This window comes from Drosophila eugracilis, unplaced genomic scaffold, assembly GCF_018153835.1.
Source record: "Drosophila eugracilis isolate 14026-0451.02 unplaced genomic scaffold, ASM1815383v1 contig_47, whole genome shotgun sequence".
Lineage (NCBI taxonomy): Eukaryota > Metazoa > Arthropoda > Insecta > Diptera > Drosophilidae > Drosophila > Drosophila eugracilis.
In genome coordinates, this window is record NW_024573338.1 from 671,197 (window position 1) to 692,494 (window position 21,298).

Here is a 21,298-nt window from a genome sequence, read left to right on the forward strand (position 1 = left end):
CGTTCTCGAAGTCCTTAATAAATCTATGCATTACTGAAATCTTGATACCTAGTATATGTGTAAAACGTGTGTGTATTTATTATGCCCGGTATTTGAAGAAGTCAAGGATATATATTGCAGTCTTACATATATTCTTATTAAGTATCAACAGTCCAGCTAATATAGTTTTGTCCGATAGTTGGAATACGTTTCCCAAGGCCTCTTTCGCCATTGTTAATCGTAAAAAAACATCTCAAATTCTGCTGATAGATAAATGTTATTTAAAACTACAAAAAAAAAACTACCAAAAACTGACCAGTTTCTAGAATGCTTTGGATATTTTTGATGCCAGCCAAGCAAAACGCCTTAAGGTATGCAAATAATTTATCAACAGGATAATGAATACCGGGTATCTACTGATCGGACCGTTCGATCATAGCGTTCTTTCTTGTTTTTAATCTATATGAATGGTATTTCCAAAAGACCATTGTAAAGGTGTTGTGCTTTTCTAGAATTTTATTAGTAGGAACATCAAACTGAATGATAAACGAAAAACCCAAAAATAAAGTTTATTTTTTGTCACAATAACAGAACGTTATGATAAAAGCAAGTAACTATATATAGAATATATTATATACATGAATTGAATACCTTTTATACGTGCACTGACATAATTACTTACGAGTATATGTAAAGTAAATTCAATCAACCAAGCTAAGCAGAAAATGAACTTTAATCAATATATTTTACTTTCTAATCCGGTTTCGATACTTTTACGCTGTTCAGTTTGTTCTATATCTCTCCGTCTATCCTGAACTAACGCACTAATACTAGGTGTTTCCATCGAATAGTTTTCTTTTCCAACAACTATCTTCGGGTTTTTTATTTTCCAGACAATTAACAAAAATCAAAAGCTTATCATAAAAATATATTTATAGTAAACAAAACGAAGAAAAAACCAAGAAAAAAAAAAACACAAACAAAAAAAATTATAAAGTTTTGCTGTGATGTACGTTATATATATTTAATTACATAAAATGCAATAAAAATTTAAAACATATAATGCATAATTCCAAATTATTACAACAAAACAAAATATGAAACAAAAAATGAAGAATGATTATGAAATACAAAAACAAAAAACATTTTATGCATGAGAATTTCTCCAAAACACAAAAAAACAAAACAAAAAACAAAAATGAATTCAAAAACAATATGTACGACATACTATAACATCTACACTTGTCTAGAATTTATGCAATTTTAAATGTGACTATTATTTTACATTTTTGTAGGCAAGAACCGAGACACTCTTCTAGTAATTGTAAATCAGTTAACCATAGTATTAAACAAACGTTTTTCAGTGGCATTGTAACGGTGAGCGGGCGTTTTTAATGTTAATTGCAATTATTTTAATTTTCGGTTTTGTATTAACTCGCAAAATTTCAATAAAATTCAATGAACGTCAATAAAAAATATGATGTGTTTTCCTATATATATTTTGTGGCATTGGGTAAATAAAATGTTTTAGAAATTATCTTAATTAAAGTCTGCTAATCTAAAGCAACTTTAGCCAGTTGATTACCAAACAAGTTATAGAACAAAACATATCTAAATATAAAACGCAAAATTCTAACAGGAAATGAGCCAACCTACATACCTATAAATATGTCGTCTATGTTTATAAAAAAAAGTTAATTAATTCTATTATTAGACTGATTCAGATTTATTATGAGGAAAATAATGAGATCACAATCTTAAAGTTAAAAGGAAACAGTTTTCTTTAGCTAAAAACATAGTTAAGCTACTTTCTGAGTCATGGAAAAGGATCCCCTTGAGATGCAATCTCGAAAACCTGATTAAATGTGGCAACTTTCGAGTGGCAATCGAAAATAACACATGATTTTTAGATTTGAATCAATTAAATCGAATGTGTATCTTTCACGCCCGAAAACCGCACTCAGTGTGTCTTTAACCGATTTTACGATGGCTTTTCAGCGTTTTGGCCAACATTAGATGGTCGCTTGGGCCTGCAATTCCCGGTTGTCACAGCATATGGCTCTGATTGGCATTACCAAAATTCCACATGACTTTGTTTCAACAGATTTGCGGCACAAAGAGTTAACAACAACAGATGTTCGAAGCGAAAAGCGAAAAAAAAGGTAAACGAGTTGCCAACTAGGGACTAAGGCCAACGAAAGAGACGGCGCGAGTGTGGGAGAAAGAGAGCGGCGACAGGTCAACTTAACTGAGAGCAAAGCAAGAGAGTGAGAGAGCAACTTGTTTATTTGCCACCCACAACTGGCTGCTGGAACGAGAGGAAGAAGAAGAAGAAGGCGAAGAAGAGGAAGATCACCTCTGCTGGCATTGGCAGAGTATTTTTGCAGTTATTTTTCATACTTTGTTTTTTTAAGCGCATATTTTTGCTGTATTTGATTTTGATTTGTTTTCGTTATGGTATTTGCTGTTGCTTCACTGACGTCACTTGACGGTTGAGGTTTCAGTGAGCTTCAGAGTGCCTTTGGCCATTGTTGTTATTTTCGTTGTTGTTTCTTTTGCCCACCACGACACTTTCTACAAGAAAATGTTGAGAAATCAAAAAAGATGCGACAGCTTCTTCTCTATGGGAAGCACTGAAAACAAAGGTAGTTCATTTTGGTAATGACTATTTTAGTTATTATCATTTGTAATACTTCCAACTAGTTTTTATGATTATAAAATATAACTTAGTGAGATCATAATTAAAAGATATTTGAACATAAAATAAGTACATTTTCTGCAAGTGCATGTTTGTTGGCCTCTTATTGGATTGTGTATGTGTAATAGCCGCAAAAGTTCATTGGGAAAGTGCAACCTGAACCTGCTGGGAAATAAGGCCGCAATTGATTGATAAAGAAAACCCCATTTAAATGGCATAAACGATCGTTTGTTTTACTCCCCCGACAGCGAGTGCAATCCATTTTATGGAAACAGAGGCAATTTAATTGATGAAAACACTAAGAATGCTATGGAAGAACGTGCCTTTTAGGTACAGTGGTTGCCATCGGCAAATTACCATTTATAAACGATCCCCCCTTATTGAACGTGATGGTTATGAGAGAGAAGCGAACAAGAAAGAGAATGATACTGCACTGCTGTTATCAATTGTACACCAATAAGATCACTGCACACGTTGGTCTCCTATTGGAAGTGCAATATGCGGGTTCTTTGATCGAAATTCGCGTCCAACGTGCGTGGATCGAACTTTACGGGTCCCCTAATCTCTATAGGCTTCGATTGCTTGTTTTGATTAGTTCGTTCGTTTGGCTGCGGCTCCTTCGTGTGTATTCGTAAATAAGTGGGGATGACATCACCGACGCTCCACTCTCCACTTCGCCGAAATAGAGAGAGACTCTCTTCCTAGTTTACTCTCTCATGGAGCGATCTCTCTTGGCATCCAAAACCTTTTAGCCGTGTGCTCGTGTGCATTTGTGGAGCCACAGTGGGCGTGGGGTCATTAAATACTTTGTAGAAATTCTATTTATAAAGTTCTTTCACTTTCGCAACTTCTGGACTATTCTTTCGTATGTTTAAACTATAATTTTTAAGCTTTAAATATTATAATATATATTAAATATGACAAACAATTTTGAAATTCAAATAGATTTTATGACTTTTAGTCATAAGACTGAAAAGGGAAACAATTTTTTTTAGAAAATATTTTGGATTTTTACTAAAACGGTTCCTTATTTAAACTTAATTTATATTAATAATAATATTTTAGAAAATTTATAATGATCATTACATTTTTGTATTCCTATATATAGTGCACTTACCAATTAAATATTTTTTGAGGCTTTAAAAAATCAAGAACAAAAATTACTAATACGCACGGTGGCCATAAAATAGTCAATAAATATTACTCATACGCAAGGTTGTTTACACCTTAAATGCAATTAAAATAAAAATGAATTAGAAATATATCTATGAGATGGATTTCATACTGTTTAGCCCACTATGCCCACTCATAGCGAACCAGAAACAGACTCGAGGAGGTTGACTTGTTGTTTGTTGGCCAACAAGCGCCGTGAGCGAGATACGCGGATAGAGTGGATAGAGAGCCCAGCCACGCGAGAGAGCGGAACGCCAACGCCGAAAAGTGACGACGACTCTACGGTTTGAGTTGTATCTTCTCGATTTTTTCAATCAGTCTTTTGGAATTCGCGAAACAATGCGGTCGCCGTACGAAGAAAGCGCTGCTGCGGCCGACCACAAATACCAATACCAATACACCGCGGCCAATAATAACAATAATTACTATAAAAACTATAATGTGAATGGCAATGGGCAGGCGAATGGAAATGGGAATCTAAGTGGAAGTGGAAATGGCAATGGAAATGGTATACCTTATCACGCGCGCGAGAATTCGTTGCCATTTAGCTATGGCATAGCCAAAACTTCCACGCCGCTGCGCAAAACTCCGACCCCGACGCGTGTGGATAGTTTTCTAGACTTTGATTTCGGGACCAATACAACGAATGCTACCAATAATGGAAGTTCGGGTAATGGTAGTATTGGAAGTTCTAACGATATGATAAAGCCACCAACCCGGCTGACGAGCCCTTTGCTGGTGCGCAAAACGCTGGGCAATGGTGTTAGACCCACCAGTTCGACGAACACCAATACCATAGCCAATACATACCACTATAGGTCGAGCAGTGCTACACCGACGCCGCTGAGAGATAATTTCGAGCAGCTGCTGCGGGAGCGACGCGAAAAGGTCTATAACGAATATAGGAATATAGACAGGGAGTCGTCGGGGGAGCGGGGACGAGTAGCGCCCGCTCCGCCACAAAGGCAATATTATCCCAGTGATTCCTATGGCAATGGCTTGAAGAACGGCAATAGCTCGGGAAATGGTTTGAACAACGGAACTCTATACCGCAAAAGTCCCTCAAATGGGCAATCCTCTAAATATAACTATGATTTCGAGTTCAATCTTAATCTGGATGACGTTAAACCCGAATCGAAACCCGAATTTACTCCCTATACAACGAGAAATATTCAATTCGAGGATCTGCGATTGGATCAGGATGTGCCAGATGGCGCGGTCAATCGGCGGACCATGGAACGCAATTATCACACAATTAACAGCTTGGAAACTTCGACCCACAAACGCCAGCAGTTGGAGCCGTTGGAGCAACTGGGCGCCGTTTATGGCCAGAACCACATGGAGGAGACACTCACGCGCACTCGCCGCGATCTCTCCGCATCGACATCCACATCCAAGTCAACCTCACCATTGCCAGCACTGGCACTGGGACCAGCTCCAGCATCGCCCATCTATGCCACCAGTACGAAGAGAGTGAGCAACCCAAATACCAATGGCCATCAGCAGATGACGCCTAGTCCCACCAGTAGGCCAGAAACGCCCGCCTTTCCGGTCACGCCGCGCACGCCTTTTGGGGCATCATCATCGTCTTCGTCTTTGTCGACGACGACCCAGTTGCCGCCGGAGTCAATCTATCAAACAGGGCCACGTCGGGGTGTACCGCCAGCTCTGCAGCCATTCGAGGTATCCGCCGACTCCGTGAGATTTGCTCGGAGTTCAGCCAAATTCTGGTACAAACCCAATCTCACGCGCGAAGACGCCATAGCTTTGCTGGCCTCTGCCCAGCCGGGTACTTTCCTGGTCAGGGATTCCACCACATATAAGAACTCCTATGGTCTGGTGGTGAGGGTTGCCCAACCGCCAGCCGGTTCCCAGGAGTTGGTGCGACACTTCCTTATCGAGCCAACACCGCAGGGAGTACATCTGAAGGGCTGCGATGACGAGCCGGTGTTCACTTCATTATCCGCACTGGTCTTCGAGCATTCCATCAGCCAATTGGCATTACCGTGTCTGCTCCGGCTGCCTGATCGGGATATCGTGCCACCAGTAAGGGCCACTACACCAGCACAGCAGCATCTTATTGCCCATGGGGCAGCCACCAATGTCCTGTGGCTCTTCTCCTGCGACACTGAATCGCTGACCGGCAATGAGGCCATACGCAAGGCCATTCGTCAGATGTACGCTCAACGACCCGCGCCACAGCCCACCGAGGTGCACTTCAAGGTCTCCTCGCAGGGCATTACGCTTACGGATAATACGCGCAAGAAGTTCTTCCGCAAGCACTATACGGCAGATGTTATCTCACACTGTGCCATCGATCCGGAGAACAGGATGTGGACCAGTGAGGGTGAGGCCGACAAGAAGACCATCTTTGCTTTCGTGGCCAGGAGATCGCACAGCTCCACGGACAACCAGTGTCACGTGTTCTGCGACCTTTCAGTCAGTCAACCGGCAGCGGCGATTGTCTCGTTTGCCAATCGAACGCTGCCCACCGAAAAGCTAAGCAACTACGTCCTGTAGAAAGGAGGCGTGGCTCGAGGTCAACAGGTCAGTGAGCAGGATTCCACTGCCATCCGGAGTGGAGCGACGCACAAGCAGGTGAGAAGCATGACGGGGTGCAGTTTTGCGATGGGTCATAAAAGAGCAGTTTTTGGGTGTGGTCCGGCCTTGGGAGGCGTAATTGCCGATTACAGTGGTCCTTCGATTGGATGAACTTATTTTGCCAACTTTATTTCAAATGATTAGGCTCCTTAGATGTACTAAAAATATGCCTAACCATATTTTCTTTTAGTTTTCTCAAAGGTCAGCAGTTCAAAAAACATATTTCGAAAATCACTTTTTAGAAACAATTTGTTTTCAACAATAATTTGTTTTAAATATCTTATATGTATTCTGTCTAAAACAAAATATGTCAGAGGTTCGGTTGAGACACTTTTATTTTTAGAGACTTTCCCTTGTTGTTTATTTTAAAATAGACATTAGTTGTGCTTGCGGAACTGTAATTTTGGCTATCTTTTACCGCTTTTCTTCGAATTTAAAATATTTTTTGTTGGTCTAAAGCTACGAACAGAGAAACTTTCATTGTACAAAAAAAATTGAAGTCACTTCAAATATTTGCTTTACCAAGCTGTCACTGTAAATTCATCATCATTCTGCGCTACAAATGGGAAAACTATTAAAAACGCTTCAGTTTCTGGGGCCCTTCCGTTCGCTTGGGTTCGTCTTCATTTTGTTTATTTTACATAACGCCCTGGCTGTTTGTTTGTTTAACGGTTTCCATATACTGCCGAGCACACATCCAGATATATATATATATATATATATATATATATATGTACATACGTACTCACGAGCACCATCTAGAAGCATTTGGCTAACATTTCTAGCTACACGTTTTTTTCGCAACGGAAGTTTCTGTCATGAGTCAGTTGTCTATAAATGATTGAGATTCGAATTCAGAATCGAAGAGCCTTCCCCGGCCCCGAAATTCTGGAGGACCACACCTATTCGGTAGCCCTATTAGGTATTTCTTTCAAGCAATGATTAATTTCCCCTGTTCACGGTCATGTGCTGAGGTCGCCCGATAAGGCCAAAAGCGCTTAACTGTGCATTGCCATGCTACAGAGGCAAGTTTTCATTAGGTGCCAGTGTATATTCGCTATCAAGACGCCAGGTGATCCACTATACTATACTATACTATAATAATAGAGCCGAACATTTGGCTACAAAAATTGTGACGACTAAAAAAAGATCTGCCCACAGACGAGTTTATAGTTATTGCCGTGTTGTTTATTTAGCCTTAAAGATACATATTTTGGAATGATTTGATAAGAATAAGAGACTTGTTGTGTTGATCTTGCTGAGAACATTCTCAAATAATCGCTCCCCGATCCACCTTGAAGTTTTTTCGGAATTTTTCACTTGAGCCATAAAAGCGGAATATGCAAATAAACAGGCGTTCATAGAAATCGATTTTACGTCTACTATATAGCGCAAAAGTTGAAATAAATTCATACGAACCGGCGGGCGTCAATTGCGCATTTTAGAAAAACCGCACATCGAACACACAAAACTTAATTCCAGGCACGTTTGCGTTTATTTTTTCTATTTATTCCACTCTCCTCGACGAGGTTCGGATAAAAGTTACTGTAAATAAAAACCGGGGAGCTCTAAAAATAAAATAATATTAATATATATATATATGTATTTGTTTCAAAGAGGGCCCCGCACCTTAGCCCCAGTCTCTGCGCCTCGGGCCCCCATTGTTTGTTCAATCGAATGATCTATTTGATCCGCAATTAAGCAATTATACATGCATATATGTACAATACATATAGTACATTGGAATTTATGACCTTGTTGCTGCGATTTAAACCAAAAATTTATTCTTTCATCTCTTCCAGGCAAATGGAATTAGTCGGTTATGCGAAGGAGGAGTAGAAGGAGATGTAGGAGGCCCAGTGCTGTAAGATGTACTACTAACTAATCACTTTACGAAATTGTGTCTTGCGATATAATGAGCTTAACTACGAATATGTTAACAGAAATGATGTCAGCCGTAGTTTATTTAGACACGCACACACTCAGAAGTCGGCGATATTTATGGCAAAGCTAAAACATATGTACACATGTGTATTATCAACTTGAATTGACTAAATGCACAGTGGGACAAGTGGATTCTCGAGTTTGATAACATCTATTGGAAACACCCATTCATGATTGCTTATATGCCCACTGTATAAACAAAGCCATGCATATTAAATACATTTTAAACTTCTAATTGAGCCGTTTTAAGGAATCTCGTACCACTGTGCTGAGGGTGAAGTGAAATTGATCCCTGAAAGTTGACGGTTTATTAGCAAAAACAAAAACACTTCGGATGTGTTTTTTTTTTTATATCTTTGAGTTGTGTGTTTTTATATAGGGTGCGCTTGTCAGACAAACGGAATTAAACTAATCTACCACATAACTTTAAATCGATTAATGTTAATTTAGAAAGTTGTTGAATAAAACCTAAAACTGCAAGCTATTTTAGAGAGCTTGTTCCCCTAATTTATACCAGTAATATCTATATAAATATATGTATATCCTTAAGCTCTACTAATGCAGTCAATATAAATAAAGTGCAATGTTGTTAAACAGATTAAAATTCATTTTATTATTATACTGAATCTGACTTGCTAAAAGCTCGGCGCCCAGCATCTGTTAATAATTTGTTATCTAACTAAAAACACAGACACTGCGCTCTACATTTCAGGGCTGTAAATGTCATATATCAACAGACATGTGCTAAGGCGGTTGCTTTTGTTGAACAATTAATGGTTTATGTACCCGCGGGCAATGGCAATATACAATATGCATTTGTATGAACACAACAATTGTTTAGTAATTTAATCTTATCGTTTGCCAGCGACGAGATCTCTATGGTCAGCTAACCATAGGAAAGTGTGGAGTACTTTTTTTTTTTTTTTATAAATATAAATAGTTACCCAGTCAGTCACCCTTGCATCAATTGGATTCGTCTATCCTCAGCTCCAAAAGATGCAAGATACAAGTAGTCTCTTGCTTAATGGCAAAATCCAATTTATTCAAAGGCAGCCCACAGTCAAGTGTGCCAAGTGAAATGAAAACGCGTCCGTCGACACGACCTTGAGATCAATTTGTGGCGGCATGACGTCATCCCCTTTCAATAGCAACACAACTACAGCTGCCCCTCACGCTTTAAAGAAAACAAAAATTCTTACAAAAATTTATCAAATTAAATTTTAGGCTAATGCTCCCCAGCGTTCTGTGCACCCACATTTTAATGATTTTGATTTCAGCATTCTATGTTTATTCTATTTTCTACGGGCTGCTAATTTCCTATATGTATTTGCCATGTCAAGCGCCCCCAAAGAGACCGAAACCAGTTTGTCATGTTCTTTGCCTAAATTCGATAATTAATTGAGTGCCGGAGAAACAGCAGTCACTGAATATAGCGACAAACTCCGGTTGCATGAGCTCTGTGTAGCGTCGCCTTATCCAGACGCCCGGTGACGAAAGCAAAATCCATCGAGATTCCAAGCGAGACGCAATGCAGGTTTTGTATCTTACATTTAATACATTTGGATTTGGTTGTGTGTACAAAAGTGAACATAAAATCAACGTTTGGTGTGTGGTTTTTTAGATATCTACATAGCTACATACAATATCGTTCGTTTACATCATATTCAGTTAAACATAATAAATACATTTTAATAATATATACTCGCATACGTATATATAACAAATAATACATCCAGATTTAGCAGACCCGCATCTTGGAGCCCTAGCAGGCAGATTCAACATTTCGCGTGAAAAACAGTTTTCCAAGTGTATAAAAATACATAATAAGACAACTTTTAAATTCCTTTTGGATTTCAATTGGCGGAATACGAATATAAACGATTTCATTTTTCCAAAACCTTGTCATTTAAAAGCAGTGGAAAATTTAAAGTTTATCAATCCGCATTCCGCACATTGTTATCAAAATCGGAATCAAGAGAAGGGTTGATAATAAAAAGCTCAGAGAAAACTAAGGCGGCTCCTCTATTCCTGTGCCTAATTAAATATGGTTTGAGTGTGTATGTGTTTGTCTCATATTTAAGATTAGTTACAAAAATTTCTCTAGTTTTTCACGAGCCTATTGCCATATTGCCATTTTCCGTTCCAATATTTCGTCTATTGAATGTAGAGCAACTAATTTGACTTCGCCGAGTAAGGACTTGTTGAACCCACCGACGGAGGCGTGGGTGTAGCTCCACTGCGAATGCCATCGCCCTCACATACATATTTTCCTGAAAATCCAAATAAAGTTAGATAATGTTTATACTGATTGTATAGTTAAAAAACGAACCGGAAACGAATCGCCGTTTGACCAGTGATAAGCGATAGCCGCTGCCCTGAAGTTCGAATTCTATGCCCGAAAGTGTGGTGCCTTCGCAATTGAACTGGGTGGCCAAGAGAGCAGGCGTCGAAGGACCATCGTTGAGCTCCAAGCGTGCGCGCAGTGTTCCCACTCCGCCGTCTTGTGAATTCTGAGAAATATCTGTAAAGTTCCACACCAAACGATTCGATTCACCTAACCTGAGAATATAAAAAAATATTTAATAATATAAAAAAAACTCAAAAAATCGTCTTTTACGTACCAGGCGGAATGCGGCTTGGACTGAACATTACGCACTGATCCGTTAACAGGCACCGAGAGTGTCACGTTCAGCAGTGGTGAAGCACTGGCCATGGCATGGTTATTGTACTTGTAGTCCACTTTGAGGGCCGTGTAGCTGGACTCGCACTTCCAGTAGCTAACCAATTGAAAAGGACATGAGCTAGCACCCGGCTTGGTGCGCACCTGATACTTCAGTATGTCCACGTTGAAGTAGGAGGCTGCCGGGTTATTCTCAGCCTGCCTTCGAAGGAGGGCCGTCAAAGCACTCATATTAAACTCCAGCATGGTGCTTACAGTGCTCGACTGCTGACGATCTCTGTAAGAAGTCAGTTTTTAGATTGCGTTAATAAAAAGAGTAAGTAATAATCAAAAACTTACATTTGCACCAGTTTTCCGTTTGGCACCAGGTTCTCCAAATTCTGAACGTGCTTAATGCGAAAACCCAGCTTGGCTGGATTGGGATTATTGGCTAAAAGGCCGGCAATGCCGGCTGGGAATGATAGCATCATATCACCGGACACCTTCACCTGGCAGCGCGATTCATCGCTGCCCCGGAAATAGGCGTGAATGATTTCGTGGAATGCTACCGCCAGCGGTATGGTGTCCGAAATACCGATTGTGAGTGGAGACGGTCCTCTCGAAGAACCCACCCCTATGGCCGTGCGAAACTCGAGACTGCCAATGCTCTCGGCTCGATTCATAGCCGTCACCGGAGCCGGAGACATTCTTCCGCGACCCGGAGCTGTCCCGGTTGCCGCCGGTCCAATAGCTATCATATCAGAGCGTCGTGATGGTGGACGTGGTATGGCTATGCTTCCACCTGTAGATGCTGATGTAGGTGTTGGTATTTGTCTGCCTGGCGGTTTTCCTAGCGTCGCCGATGAGGGCGCTGACATGCTCATGTCACCCAGCTCTGAGAAGATATCGCCCAGGTCCGCATATCGACTGTTGATCGTGTTGTTTGCGTTATTATTGTTGGAAAGTGTTGGACTCTGCAGCGGTGCATAAGGATGCACACTGGCCGTGGGAGTGGAGGCATTCGATATCTCTGGAGACTGCTGACGTGACGCCGGAGCACCTCTGGCTGCCTGCAACTGTTGGCTGTGATGCTGTTTGTGAATTGATTTTGTTAGTTTTTCCTTGTTAAAATCCCTTACAGACAGAAAGTTATACTTACTGAAAATACTCCAGTTGGGGAAAGCGAAATGTTCTCAACTGTGGCACGAAGCTCGTCCACGCTAGCCGACATGGGCGCCTGACCATTCTTCAAGGGTTTAATGCTTACATGAATCCGTCGCTCCTGTTTGTCATTGTCGGAGTCCGTATCCGAGTCGGAATAGAAACTGCCAGCTGGAATAGTTTGCCTCTTTAGTCATAAATGTGAAAATTTTTAAACTTAAAGGCTTACATTTATCCTGACCCTCTTCCCACGCAATTTCCTTTGCCGGTTGTATGCTGAATCCCTCCTCGTCGACCTCATAGCCAGTTCCAGTGCCACTTGAGGCGCCTGGAGCTGTGGTCGATGCCAAGTTAGTTAGGACACCTGCATTGGGAAGGCTCCCACTGGCACCTGCGGCACCTCCGCTGCCGCCCATGCTGCTTGCACCCGCCGAATCGACGCTTCCTTGAGCCGAAGTCACCGACAGAGCGGCCAATCCACCGCCTGCGCTACTGCCACTGGAATTTTGTGTCTTCATGCTGCGTCCATGGTCGTCATAGTCCAGCAGTGTGTTATTGGCTCGTTCCAAACTACAAAAAAGTGAAACATTTAAGTTGTAGAGGAGTGGTGGCAAATATCATCTTTTTAGACCCACCTGGTGAGACGCTCCTCCTGTATGTGCTCGGCGGCCTCGTTGTCTTTCTTTTTCTTAGCCTTTTTGGTTTTTGTCTTGTCGCGCCGACTTCGTAAAATGCCAGAGACTGCCGGCGAGAGGTGAATTAGATTAGTATTAAAAAAATATCGGGTTAGTTAAATAACTGACTTATTAAAGCAAGCTAAGGGCTAATATAGATCACACAGGAAAAGAAAGTGAAATACTTTGGTATATTAATCTTGGTTAAGACTTCAGTGATGGGAAAAACTTCTTTGTGATAGAACAGTTCACAGTTGAAACTTAAATGTAATGTCATCCTCAGAACTCAAACACCGCCGTAAAGTGCTTTAAAAATGATTAAATGTTAATCGGGTATGAAAGAACAATAAGTTGGGCACACAGAAAAGCCTTTAAATATACATATTAAGCCTAGGTACATGCATATTTCTTTTTTTTGATTGTGGAGGGCTGTACAGGTGTTTTAGTAGTTGGAGGGGAGGTGAAATGGGGATGGGGGCCAATCACTTTCATTTACATTCTTGAATCATTTACCCTGAGAGTTTGATGTGAATATATTTAAAAGTGACGTTGCACGTCTGGACGTTGTCGTTGTGGCGGTTGGTGCTGCTGCAGATGTTGCTGCCGTAGCTGTTGCAGTCTGTTGTAGATGATCTTGCTCATTTAATGATTTCGATAGCTGCTGCTCGCTTGTCGTTGCATTCAATTGCTTCTTGCCAGGCGCACTCGCCGTTGCAATTGCAGTGGCACTTGCGGTTGGAGTTAAGGTCTCTGCGGGTTGCTGTGGTGCCTGATCTAAAGTTTTGATTTCGATTAGTCGATCGGTGCAATGGATGGGTGGATGATGGATGATGGATGATGGACGATTGGGATGAGCAATGGCGGTTGATGGATACGATGGATGGATATGATGAACGTATGCAATGCATGGAAGACGGAAACACGACAAAGAAAAGCATAGAAAAAAGATTGCAGTTGTTAGTGCTGTTAGTTCAATGGCTTTGTGGCATTTGTGTGTGCGAGTGGGTGTGCAGTAGTTGATGTATAAAAGTCCCGAGAGTTGTCTGATTGATTGGCTGGTGTTTGAGTGTACAGTTTCAGATAGGAAAAAACTAAAGAAATATAATTTTAAATATAAATAAATCAAAAGTAATTAAATTATTTACACATGGGACAGGCATATTGAAATTCACACACCATTTATAAATATTAAGGAAAGAATGATTCAAAATTCTCGCTGTCTAAAATGTATATTGGAAAACTTGACGTAGAGCATTAGATTCAATTCTTTTGTCCAACAAATGGAAATAATAAAATTCGAAACAATATATAAGACACCTACATAAACGTATATAAAAACATATAAGAAATATTTTACAATAGAAAGAGGTAAACTTTAAAGGCAAATTGATAGACCTTACGAATACATAGAAAAACATTAACCATAAAAGGTGATAACCGAAAAATAATCAAATAAAAACTAAAACCAAATAAAATCAAATAGAATGAACCTTGATTGCTAGTATCCTCAGAATTAGGGGAATTTTTGGTGATATTGGTGGTGAGATTATTCGTGCCAGTTGTTGTTGTAGTTGTTGCTGTTGTGTTGTTGGTGTTTAAGTTGTTGCTATTGTTGATTGCTGTTGTTGTCGTGGTGGTGGTATTGTTGGTGCTGCCACTTCCGCTTCCGCTCATACCGAAATTTCCGGCGCTAGTTGATGGCTGTGGTTTGGCATTTGGCATAAACCACGATCGAATGCTCTTCACCGTGGACGTTGCTCCGCCAGCCGGCTGCTCCGCCGTTGCGTTTCCTCCCGCTAACACATCAGGCGAAGTGGGACGAGGCGAACCCATGGCTCCCAGTATTGGATCCTCGGTATAGGGAATACTGCCACTAGCTGCACTTCCGCTGCCAAGTGAGATGGCTGCCAAGGCATCACCACGCTGATCCATGGACACCACGCTGCCTGACGCTGCTGCTGCTGCATTTCCAGCCCGCAGAGCTGCCTGAATGCTGGTAGCCGAATTTGAGTTAGATGCAGTCGCCGAGACATGAGGCTGAAGTCGAGACCCACTCGACAAGGCTACATACTCCAGTTCAGGCATTTCTGTAAAATGAAGTTAGCTTAATGACATATAATAATAAAAGGATGCTTAAGCAAAAGCCATCAAGTACTCAACTAAATAAATTAAAGTTCTTGTTCCTCAAACGACTTACCTGGCTTCTCCAGACCTGTGTACTTGTTGAGCACAAACTGTTCCAGGAGTTTATCAACAGACATGTCGACGAACTGCCTCTTAAAGTCGGAATGTACTTGACCTACCATGTCATGATTGTTCTGCAGCATTTCTAGATAGGTGGACAGAAACTCCTTCATCTGGCGAAGATGCACCTCCTCAATCTCTTGAAAGCGCTGAAACAAAAAGGTAATATTAAATTAAATTAATTACATTAAATTACAGTATTTTTACCTTGCAGGTTTGTGTCATACGTCTTTCGAATTCATTCTTAATGGGGTTATGCTTGTCCAACAAAGCCTTATATTCCTCCTGAAGTTTTTTCAGTTTTCCCTCCAGCTTCTCGGCATCCTTGTGCGAGCCATTGTCTTTGCGTAACTTCTCCAACTCCTGGACCTTGCTGACATAAAGGTCGCGCAACTTTTGCACTGCCACTGTTGACGTTTGTATGGCTTGGACACATTCAAGGGTCTGCGATTCCTCCTCCTTGACAGATTTGTGCTTCTTGTGCAACTCGTCGGCATACTTGGCCACATCCTTTACCAGCTCGGTCAGCTTCTGTACCATCTGCAAATGAAGGGTGGAGAGCTTTTCCGCCGAGGTTCGCAGTATAGTCCAAACGGGAGCAAATGTACTATTCAACGTCCCAGCCTTGTGGGCCAACTTGGACATCATCTTTGAGTTTTGCTCTTCAATGTTAGATTTTTCTCGCAAAAACTCAGACAACTCCTTGCTGGCCACCAGGCCAAACTTCATGTTGTGGTACAAGACATCGTAACCATTGTTCTTCTCGCCCTAAAATATAAAAGAAAATTTAATTATCTAATGGCTCATGTAAAGACTGTTTGGCTTACCCAAAAATAATCGTTGAAATCCACAGTCATTTTGATGTATTATAAATATTTCGATCTCTAGGCTAGTTTAGCAAAATGTTATTTTCCTTCTCCACTCTCAATTAACATAAAAGGCTTCCTGGCGTTTTAATTGACTTGACGTCTCTATGTAGTACGATCCTTACGATGCTACTGTCTGTCTGGGATGGACTCCTCATCATCAGTTTCAGTTCCGTCTTCAGCATGCATGGGCATTTGATGAAGGCGAGTATCTTCCTCAGACTTAGTGTTTTTATGTGGTTACTAAAATTTTAATTTAAATTAATCAGTAGTGTTTATTTTGAAATTAAATAGTTAGTAGTTACAAAAAATTTGAATGGAATCAATCTTGTACCAAATGACAAATAAATAAATGTAGGATTTTATTTTTTTACTACGTAATTATTTATTGAATGTTTGAAAAATTAAAATCTTAACAAAAAGATCTGATTTGTAAATTTTATTTCATTGTAAGAAAAAGTTCGATGATGACATCTATTCTGCTGCCAACTTGGCCATTTCAGCATCGATGCGCTCGTCCAAAGCTCTGGTTAGGATGGTGCAGCAGTCCTTTATGGCATGGTAGATAATGTTCTTGATCTGAAGCTTATCCTCGTGATTTGTATGGGAGTGCGAAAGTTTTCTGAACTCGTGAGTAAGATGATAGCAGTGAGTGATGTTTTCCGGTGAGACAAAATCCTCGGCCACCTTGATACAATTGTGTAGATTCTGGACCTGATGAGGAGCACCAGCCGGTATAAATACAGCATCGCCCAAGCACTGAACAATAGGATGACCCTCCACGCCATATTCCTTAAACAATCGAGCGCGTAACTTGTCGTCCAAATACCAGTTTTGATCGTGAATAGGATCGTGATCTGGCTCCAGGCGGAAACCCTTCTCTAGGGTCACGCGGTTAAGCAAATCTCTTATTTTGTCCGCATCCCGAGCAGGAAAAATATGCCAAAGAGCTCCGGGTAAGACATCCGGCGATTGACAACGAGCTCTAGTAATATAATCGCAACCACCCAGAGCGATGGCTTTCTGAGTAGCCGCCAGCTGCGGTTTGGTGTCCCCATCTTGGGGTATTCCCACATAAACCATTATGTTGACTGCATCCGAGATATCTAAGTGGAGATTGGTTGTGCCCTTATCAGGGTGCAGAGCCGAACCATAGGCATTGTACATTTTTGGTCCCAAATCAGGTGGGACAAACATCTTGGGCAGACAGCTAGCAATGTTAAGGTTTCCTGTACGCAGAGTGTACTCCGGCATGGGCAGTCCCTTCATCAAATCAGCAAACCTGGTCGGCAGTATCTCGGCAAAATCATCACCCGGTGGCCAATCCTTTAATTTCAAGAGCATTGGTTTGCCATTGGCATCTAGTAGACGCTTGTTCATACACTGAAATCCCTCCCAAAAGTGGCGCATTGGCTGATTAGGAACTAAATTTCCATTTAAACAATTAATTAGATCGTTAGGTTTGTCTCCAAAATCCCGACAAAAAGCCTGCGGATGCCATAGATCCAAGTTCAATGATCGAGCCACCTCGGAAATCATCACAGGCTGGCCGCACTTCCACACCTCTTGATATAGAACTCGATTATCAGGATGCATGGCGTCCGTGAGCCGCAATAGCTTGCCATCGCAGAGCCACTCGTGTGGAACTCCTGGTGCCAACTGAGTAGAGTGGGCCAAAGTCATTGCCCTGGGCGGAAGGAACCTTCTCAAGCCGGCTAATCCCTTCCTAAGAAAATTAATGTGCTTGAAGTTGTCAAAGGCCGTGGTTATAGGATCCTTTCCCAAGGTTTCCTTGGTCCAAACTCTTCCCGGCACATAGTCTATTCCCCGTTCCCTGGCGAACTCCAGTTTCTTGGCGTGCAGCTGATCGAGACGCTGCTGTTGGTGTACTTTCTGCTCGGAGGCTAGGGATGAATAACTAGTGTGCTGCTTCAATTGAGACTCCTTAATCATATCCTGGATCAACTCGTTTAGCTGAGCGTCCTCTACTGCCTGTTTGCTGAGGAGACAGCCGCAGACCTGTGGCACCTGCCACAAAGTCCGCACCTCGTGTAGCAACCTGCCCAAGACGTTAAGAGCATCTCCTGCTATGATCTGGGTCAACATCAGCTCAGTTAGTGAGTGCTCCTGTGGTCCACTAGGATCGCTGCAAAGCAGCCAATGGTACTCATCGCATCCCTTTTGGGCTGCGTTCTCTGCACGACGCAGCCGCTGTCCCTCCTTGCGATCCTTGAAGCAGTCCAGGCACACTCCAAAACCGCATTTCCGACAGGTCCAGTGATAGTTGAATAGCGTGGTGTCACACACATCGCAAATCTCTCTGGTTCCCTTCACGGCCTTCTTCCAGGCAATGGTGCCATCCGGATTTTGATGTAATCTTAAAGCCTCCGCCTCCTGACGCCATAAATAGCAAAACTGATCTCCGGCATGCAGTAAAATGTATCTGCAGACCTGTATGTCCATGTAACCACTGGTAGGGGCTGTAGTTTTATCCGGCTGCCAAATGGCGATATCCTCTGGTAAGGGCTCACTATAGGGATTTGGAAATCCAACCACTCCCAATTCTCCTTTCGCATTAAACTGAAGTCGTCGAAATTCATAGAACCGGCAGTATACATCGCTGACGGAACTGGTTTCACCGTCTTTGGTGGCCAAATTTCTTCTTCGGCACTCTCGACACTTGGGAATTGGTGAGGACCCTTCTGCGGGTTGTGCTAGATGCAGCTTGAAGCAGGGCAAATCCTGCAAGAATATCGAGCCACTGGTCCGGAACTCATTGTACCGCTGCTGCTCCTCTTCGGTCGGGCACTTGACCCTGGACCTCTTCTTCCTGCTGCTGCGGCTGCTCAACCCTTACACTTGGATTCTCTGATTCCCTGCAAGCTCTCTTTGTGGAAGAGGTATCGTTGTTTATATGTATCTCTATAATGGATCTCGGCTCCGAACGGGTAGACATTGGCGATGTGGGCACGTTGCGTTTGCGGCTCGTTCTTGTGGTGCTGCCGACAAGGGCGGCCAATTCTTTTTGCGACATTTTGACTCTCTGGTCTTCGGAAACGAGAAAGAGGGAAAAAAGGAAGATCGAGATTGTTTTCAGGATTTTTTTGTAGACTGTAGACAACTGGCGCCCTGGTAATGCTTCTCATGAGAAGGTGGCTGCTGCTTCGTGCTCCATGCTCTTTCTGCATAATACTTTGTTTACTTTACGCCTTTACGCGAATCTCGTTCTTCCGTTCGTTAGCGTTCGCTTAATTTCGCGCATCTTGAACACGATTATTACAACGCGCCCGATGTTGCAACATTGCCGGTAATGTGGCGAACAACTTTCGTTGGCTTTCTTCTTCAATGCACACGCACATTTTAATGAATAGAGCAGAGCTTCAAGAGAATACAGCACAACTACTCACTGCCTCCACATTACCAGGCACACAGAAAAAACTTACAACTAAAAGTTATAGATACTTGCGTAATGCAGATAGAGATATTTTTAAATTTACTTATTGATAGCTGCTAAGCTATCAGCATAATAAAGAGAACACTAAGAATTTAAATCAAAATATCTATGTATGCCGAGGCTAAGTAAAAACTAAGTTGATAAACACCTCTGCAAATATTTAGTGATAGATTATTGATGGCCATCCTCTGGTAGACTTTTATCAATCAAGTTATTATTTAAATAAAGGTCTATACAAACTGTGGGCTTGAAGTGAGTATAATTTATATTTGTAAATAAATGATTACTAAGTTTCTTAATCAGTGTACTTTTGTTTGCCTAATAGATCACGAGAAATCAATAAATTACGGAATAAGTTAAAATATAATTAATGTACGTCATTTAAAAATCAAGTATACGACATGAGGTGCCAATTATATTACAGTGAGTTGTCATAGTTATAGTTGAAATATCCCTAATGGAAGTGTACTTCATGAACTTTATTATTCTGTCCGTAGCTGTAGCTAATTTTTCTGAAAATAAACGTTTCCAATTATGAGTCGGCGACTCAAGGGTTAAAGATAAACTCTGTTCATAAATAACCATGTTTATCGCCATAATATGGGCGTCTCAAATTAAAAACTGGTGGAATTCCTTGATAAAGACCCTATAGAATCGTTCTCACTGTGCTAAGAGAACCAAAATTCAGTTATTTGTTGTTACTTCTATTAAGAACATGATAATGAAATGATGGCAAACGAAAGGTTATCGCACGATATGACTAGATTTCATGGGGGAAATGAATTTGGAACTAACAGCTCTGTTAACAGGGGCAACAAGTGTCATCAAAAGTCCAGCAATGCGAACCAGAGGAATGTGCATAGGCCGGATAATTGAGGCGACACCGAGAAATTAACCCCTGGTCACAAAAAACAGAAAAAACACACACATAGCGAAAGACTTGTTTGTGTTTTTGGGCGTTCACCGCCGAGCAGAAAAGTTTTACGAAAAGCAGAATGGGAGAAATGAGAAAAAAACAAAAAGAGATGAAAGAAAACCCTACAAACTACTCCCCATGCCTTCTCCCCTTGGCGAATTGATCAATCAATTCACTCGCTGACCTTTTAATTCAATGAAGGTCTGCACTTTATATAACAACCAAAAAACAATTGTATTGCTCAGATACACACTTTTCTTTATTAACAATGCTGTTCTGATAACGCTGTTAGATAAATATTTATGTATGCTACACTGCACTACACATTAACATTACTAACAATTTGCAGCAGCTCGGCAACACTGTCCGATTACTACATCGCTCTAGATTTGTTGTTTTTTTTTTGTTTGATTTTTCAATGAATTTGTTTTTGTTCGCTTATTTGGAGGTGCAAATTGCTTAAATTTTCTATGATAAATGCACAATTAATAAGCACTTGGCACTGCAGGGAATGCACTCGTTGCAATTCAGAACCACTGCCTTTGTCGAGTTTTATCAATTTAAATTTGTGTACTGAATGCCACAAACACCAGCACACAAGTTCACACAAACACACACAGCTACATAAAAAACTTGGCGTTCCTTGGCATACAAAGTGGATTTGGATAGAACAAACAAGCCAGCTATTCAAGAACTCATTGAAGAGCATTTTTCACGGGGAGTGGTCACTTCACTTACATTTACTTATTGCATGTTGTGTAACCGCTTGAGCTAAACTTCTGTAATACTTCGCCCGTGTAAACTTCAGTCGATTTGATAGGAAAAATTCGATTTTTCATTAGTGAGCAAAGCGCAACTGGAGATGGAATATCCGTCGATGTAGATGCAACACTATCGATTACTTTCACTTGCAAATTGTGGCAGCCCTG

General features: G+C 41.2%; 3 protein-coding genes and 1 long non-coding RNA gene across 6 annotated transcripts; 1 reads left to right on the forward strand and 3 right to left on the reverse strand.

Moving 5' to 3' along the window:
- The first annotated feature begins 4,146 nt into the window (after positions 1-4,146).
- LOC108110300 (tensin) lies at positions 4,147-8,993 on the forward strand. Its single transcript, XM_017219312.2, has 2 exons — positions 4,147-6,448; positions 8,254-8,993. The coding sequence occupies exon 1, from the start codon at positions 4,190-4,192 to the stop codon at positions 6,368-6,370; it is 2,181 nt and encodes a 726-aa protein (XP_017074801.1). The 5' UTR covers positions 4,147-4,189; the 3' UTR covers positions 6,371-6,448; positions 8,254-8,993.
- LOC108110309 lies at positions 7,928-8,239 on the reverse strand. Its single transcript, XR_001772560.1, has 2 exons — positions 8,081-8,239; positions 7,928-8,019 (listed from the first exon to the last, which is right to left on the reverse strand). It is a non-coding gene; the product is annotated as an uncharacterized LOC108110309 (long non-coding RNA).
- A 933-nt stretch (positions 8,994-9,926) lies between the features above and the next one.
- LOC108109606 (F-BAR domain only protein 2) lies at positions 9,927-21,206 on the reverse strand. Of its 3 annotated transcripts, none has more exons than XM_017218181.2 (13): positions 21,108-21,206; positions 15,961-16,242; positions 15,341-15,901; positions 15,087-15,282; positions 14,566-14,976; positions 13,403-13,663; positions 12,851-12,956; positions 12,445-12,785; positions 12,214-12,386; positions 11,415-12,145; positions 11,017-11,352; positions 10,725-10,954; positions 9,927-10,665 (listed from the first exon to the last, which is right to left on the reverse strand). In XM_017218181.2, the coding sequence occupies exons 2-13, from the start codon at positions 15,988-15,990 to the stop codon at positions 10,568-10,570; spliced, it is 3,474 nt and encodes a 1,157-aa protein (XP_017073670.2). In that variant the 5' UTR covers positions 15,991-16,242; positions 21,108-21,206; the 3' UTR covers positions 9,927-10,567. The 3 variants fall into 3 exon arrangements, with proteins under 3 accessions (XP_017073670.2, XP_017073663.2, XP_017073679.2); XM_017218174.2 differs by having other exon boundaries at positions 14,380-14,976; XM_017218190.2 differs by lacking the exon at positions 13,403-13,663 and having other exon boundaries at positions 14,380-14,976.
- LOC108109623 (lysine-specific demethylase 3A-A) lies at positions 16,379-21,196 on the reverse strand. The gene is given in 3 exon segments (XM_017218215.2): positions 16,379-18,802; positions 18,804-19,042; positions 21,108-21,196. Coding segments are annotated over 2 exon segments (2,559 nt in total). The 5' UTR covers positions 19,034-19,042; positions 21,108-21,196; the 3' UTR covers positions 16,379-16,473.
- Positions 21,207-21,298: the final 92 nt, after the last annotated feature.

Coding starts and splice junctions, on each gene's coding strand:
- LOC108110300 (XM_017219312.2), top strand. CDS start 4,190: ATGCGGTCGCCGTACGAAGAAAGCGCTGCTGCGGCCGACCACAAATAC.
- LOC108109606 (XM_017218174.2), bottom strand. CDS start 15,990: ATGACTGTGGATTTCAACGATTATTTTTGG. Junction 15,902..15,960: donor ATTTCAACGATTATTTTTGG/GTAAGCCAAACA, acceptor TTTATATTTTAG/GGCGAGAAGAACAATGGTTA. Junction 15,283..15,340: donor GTATGACACAAACCTGCAAG/GTAAAAATACTG, acceptor TTTTTGTTTCAG/CGCTTTCAAGAGATTGAGGA.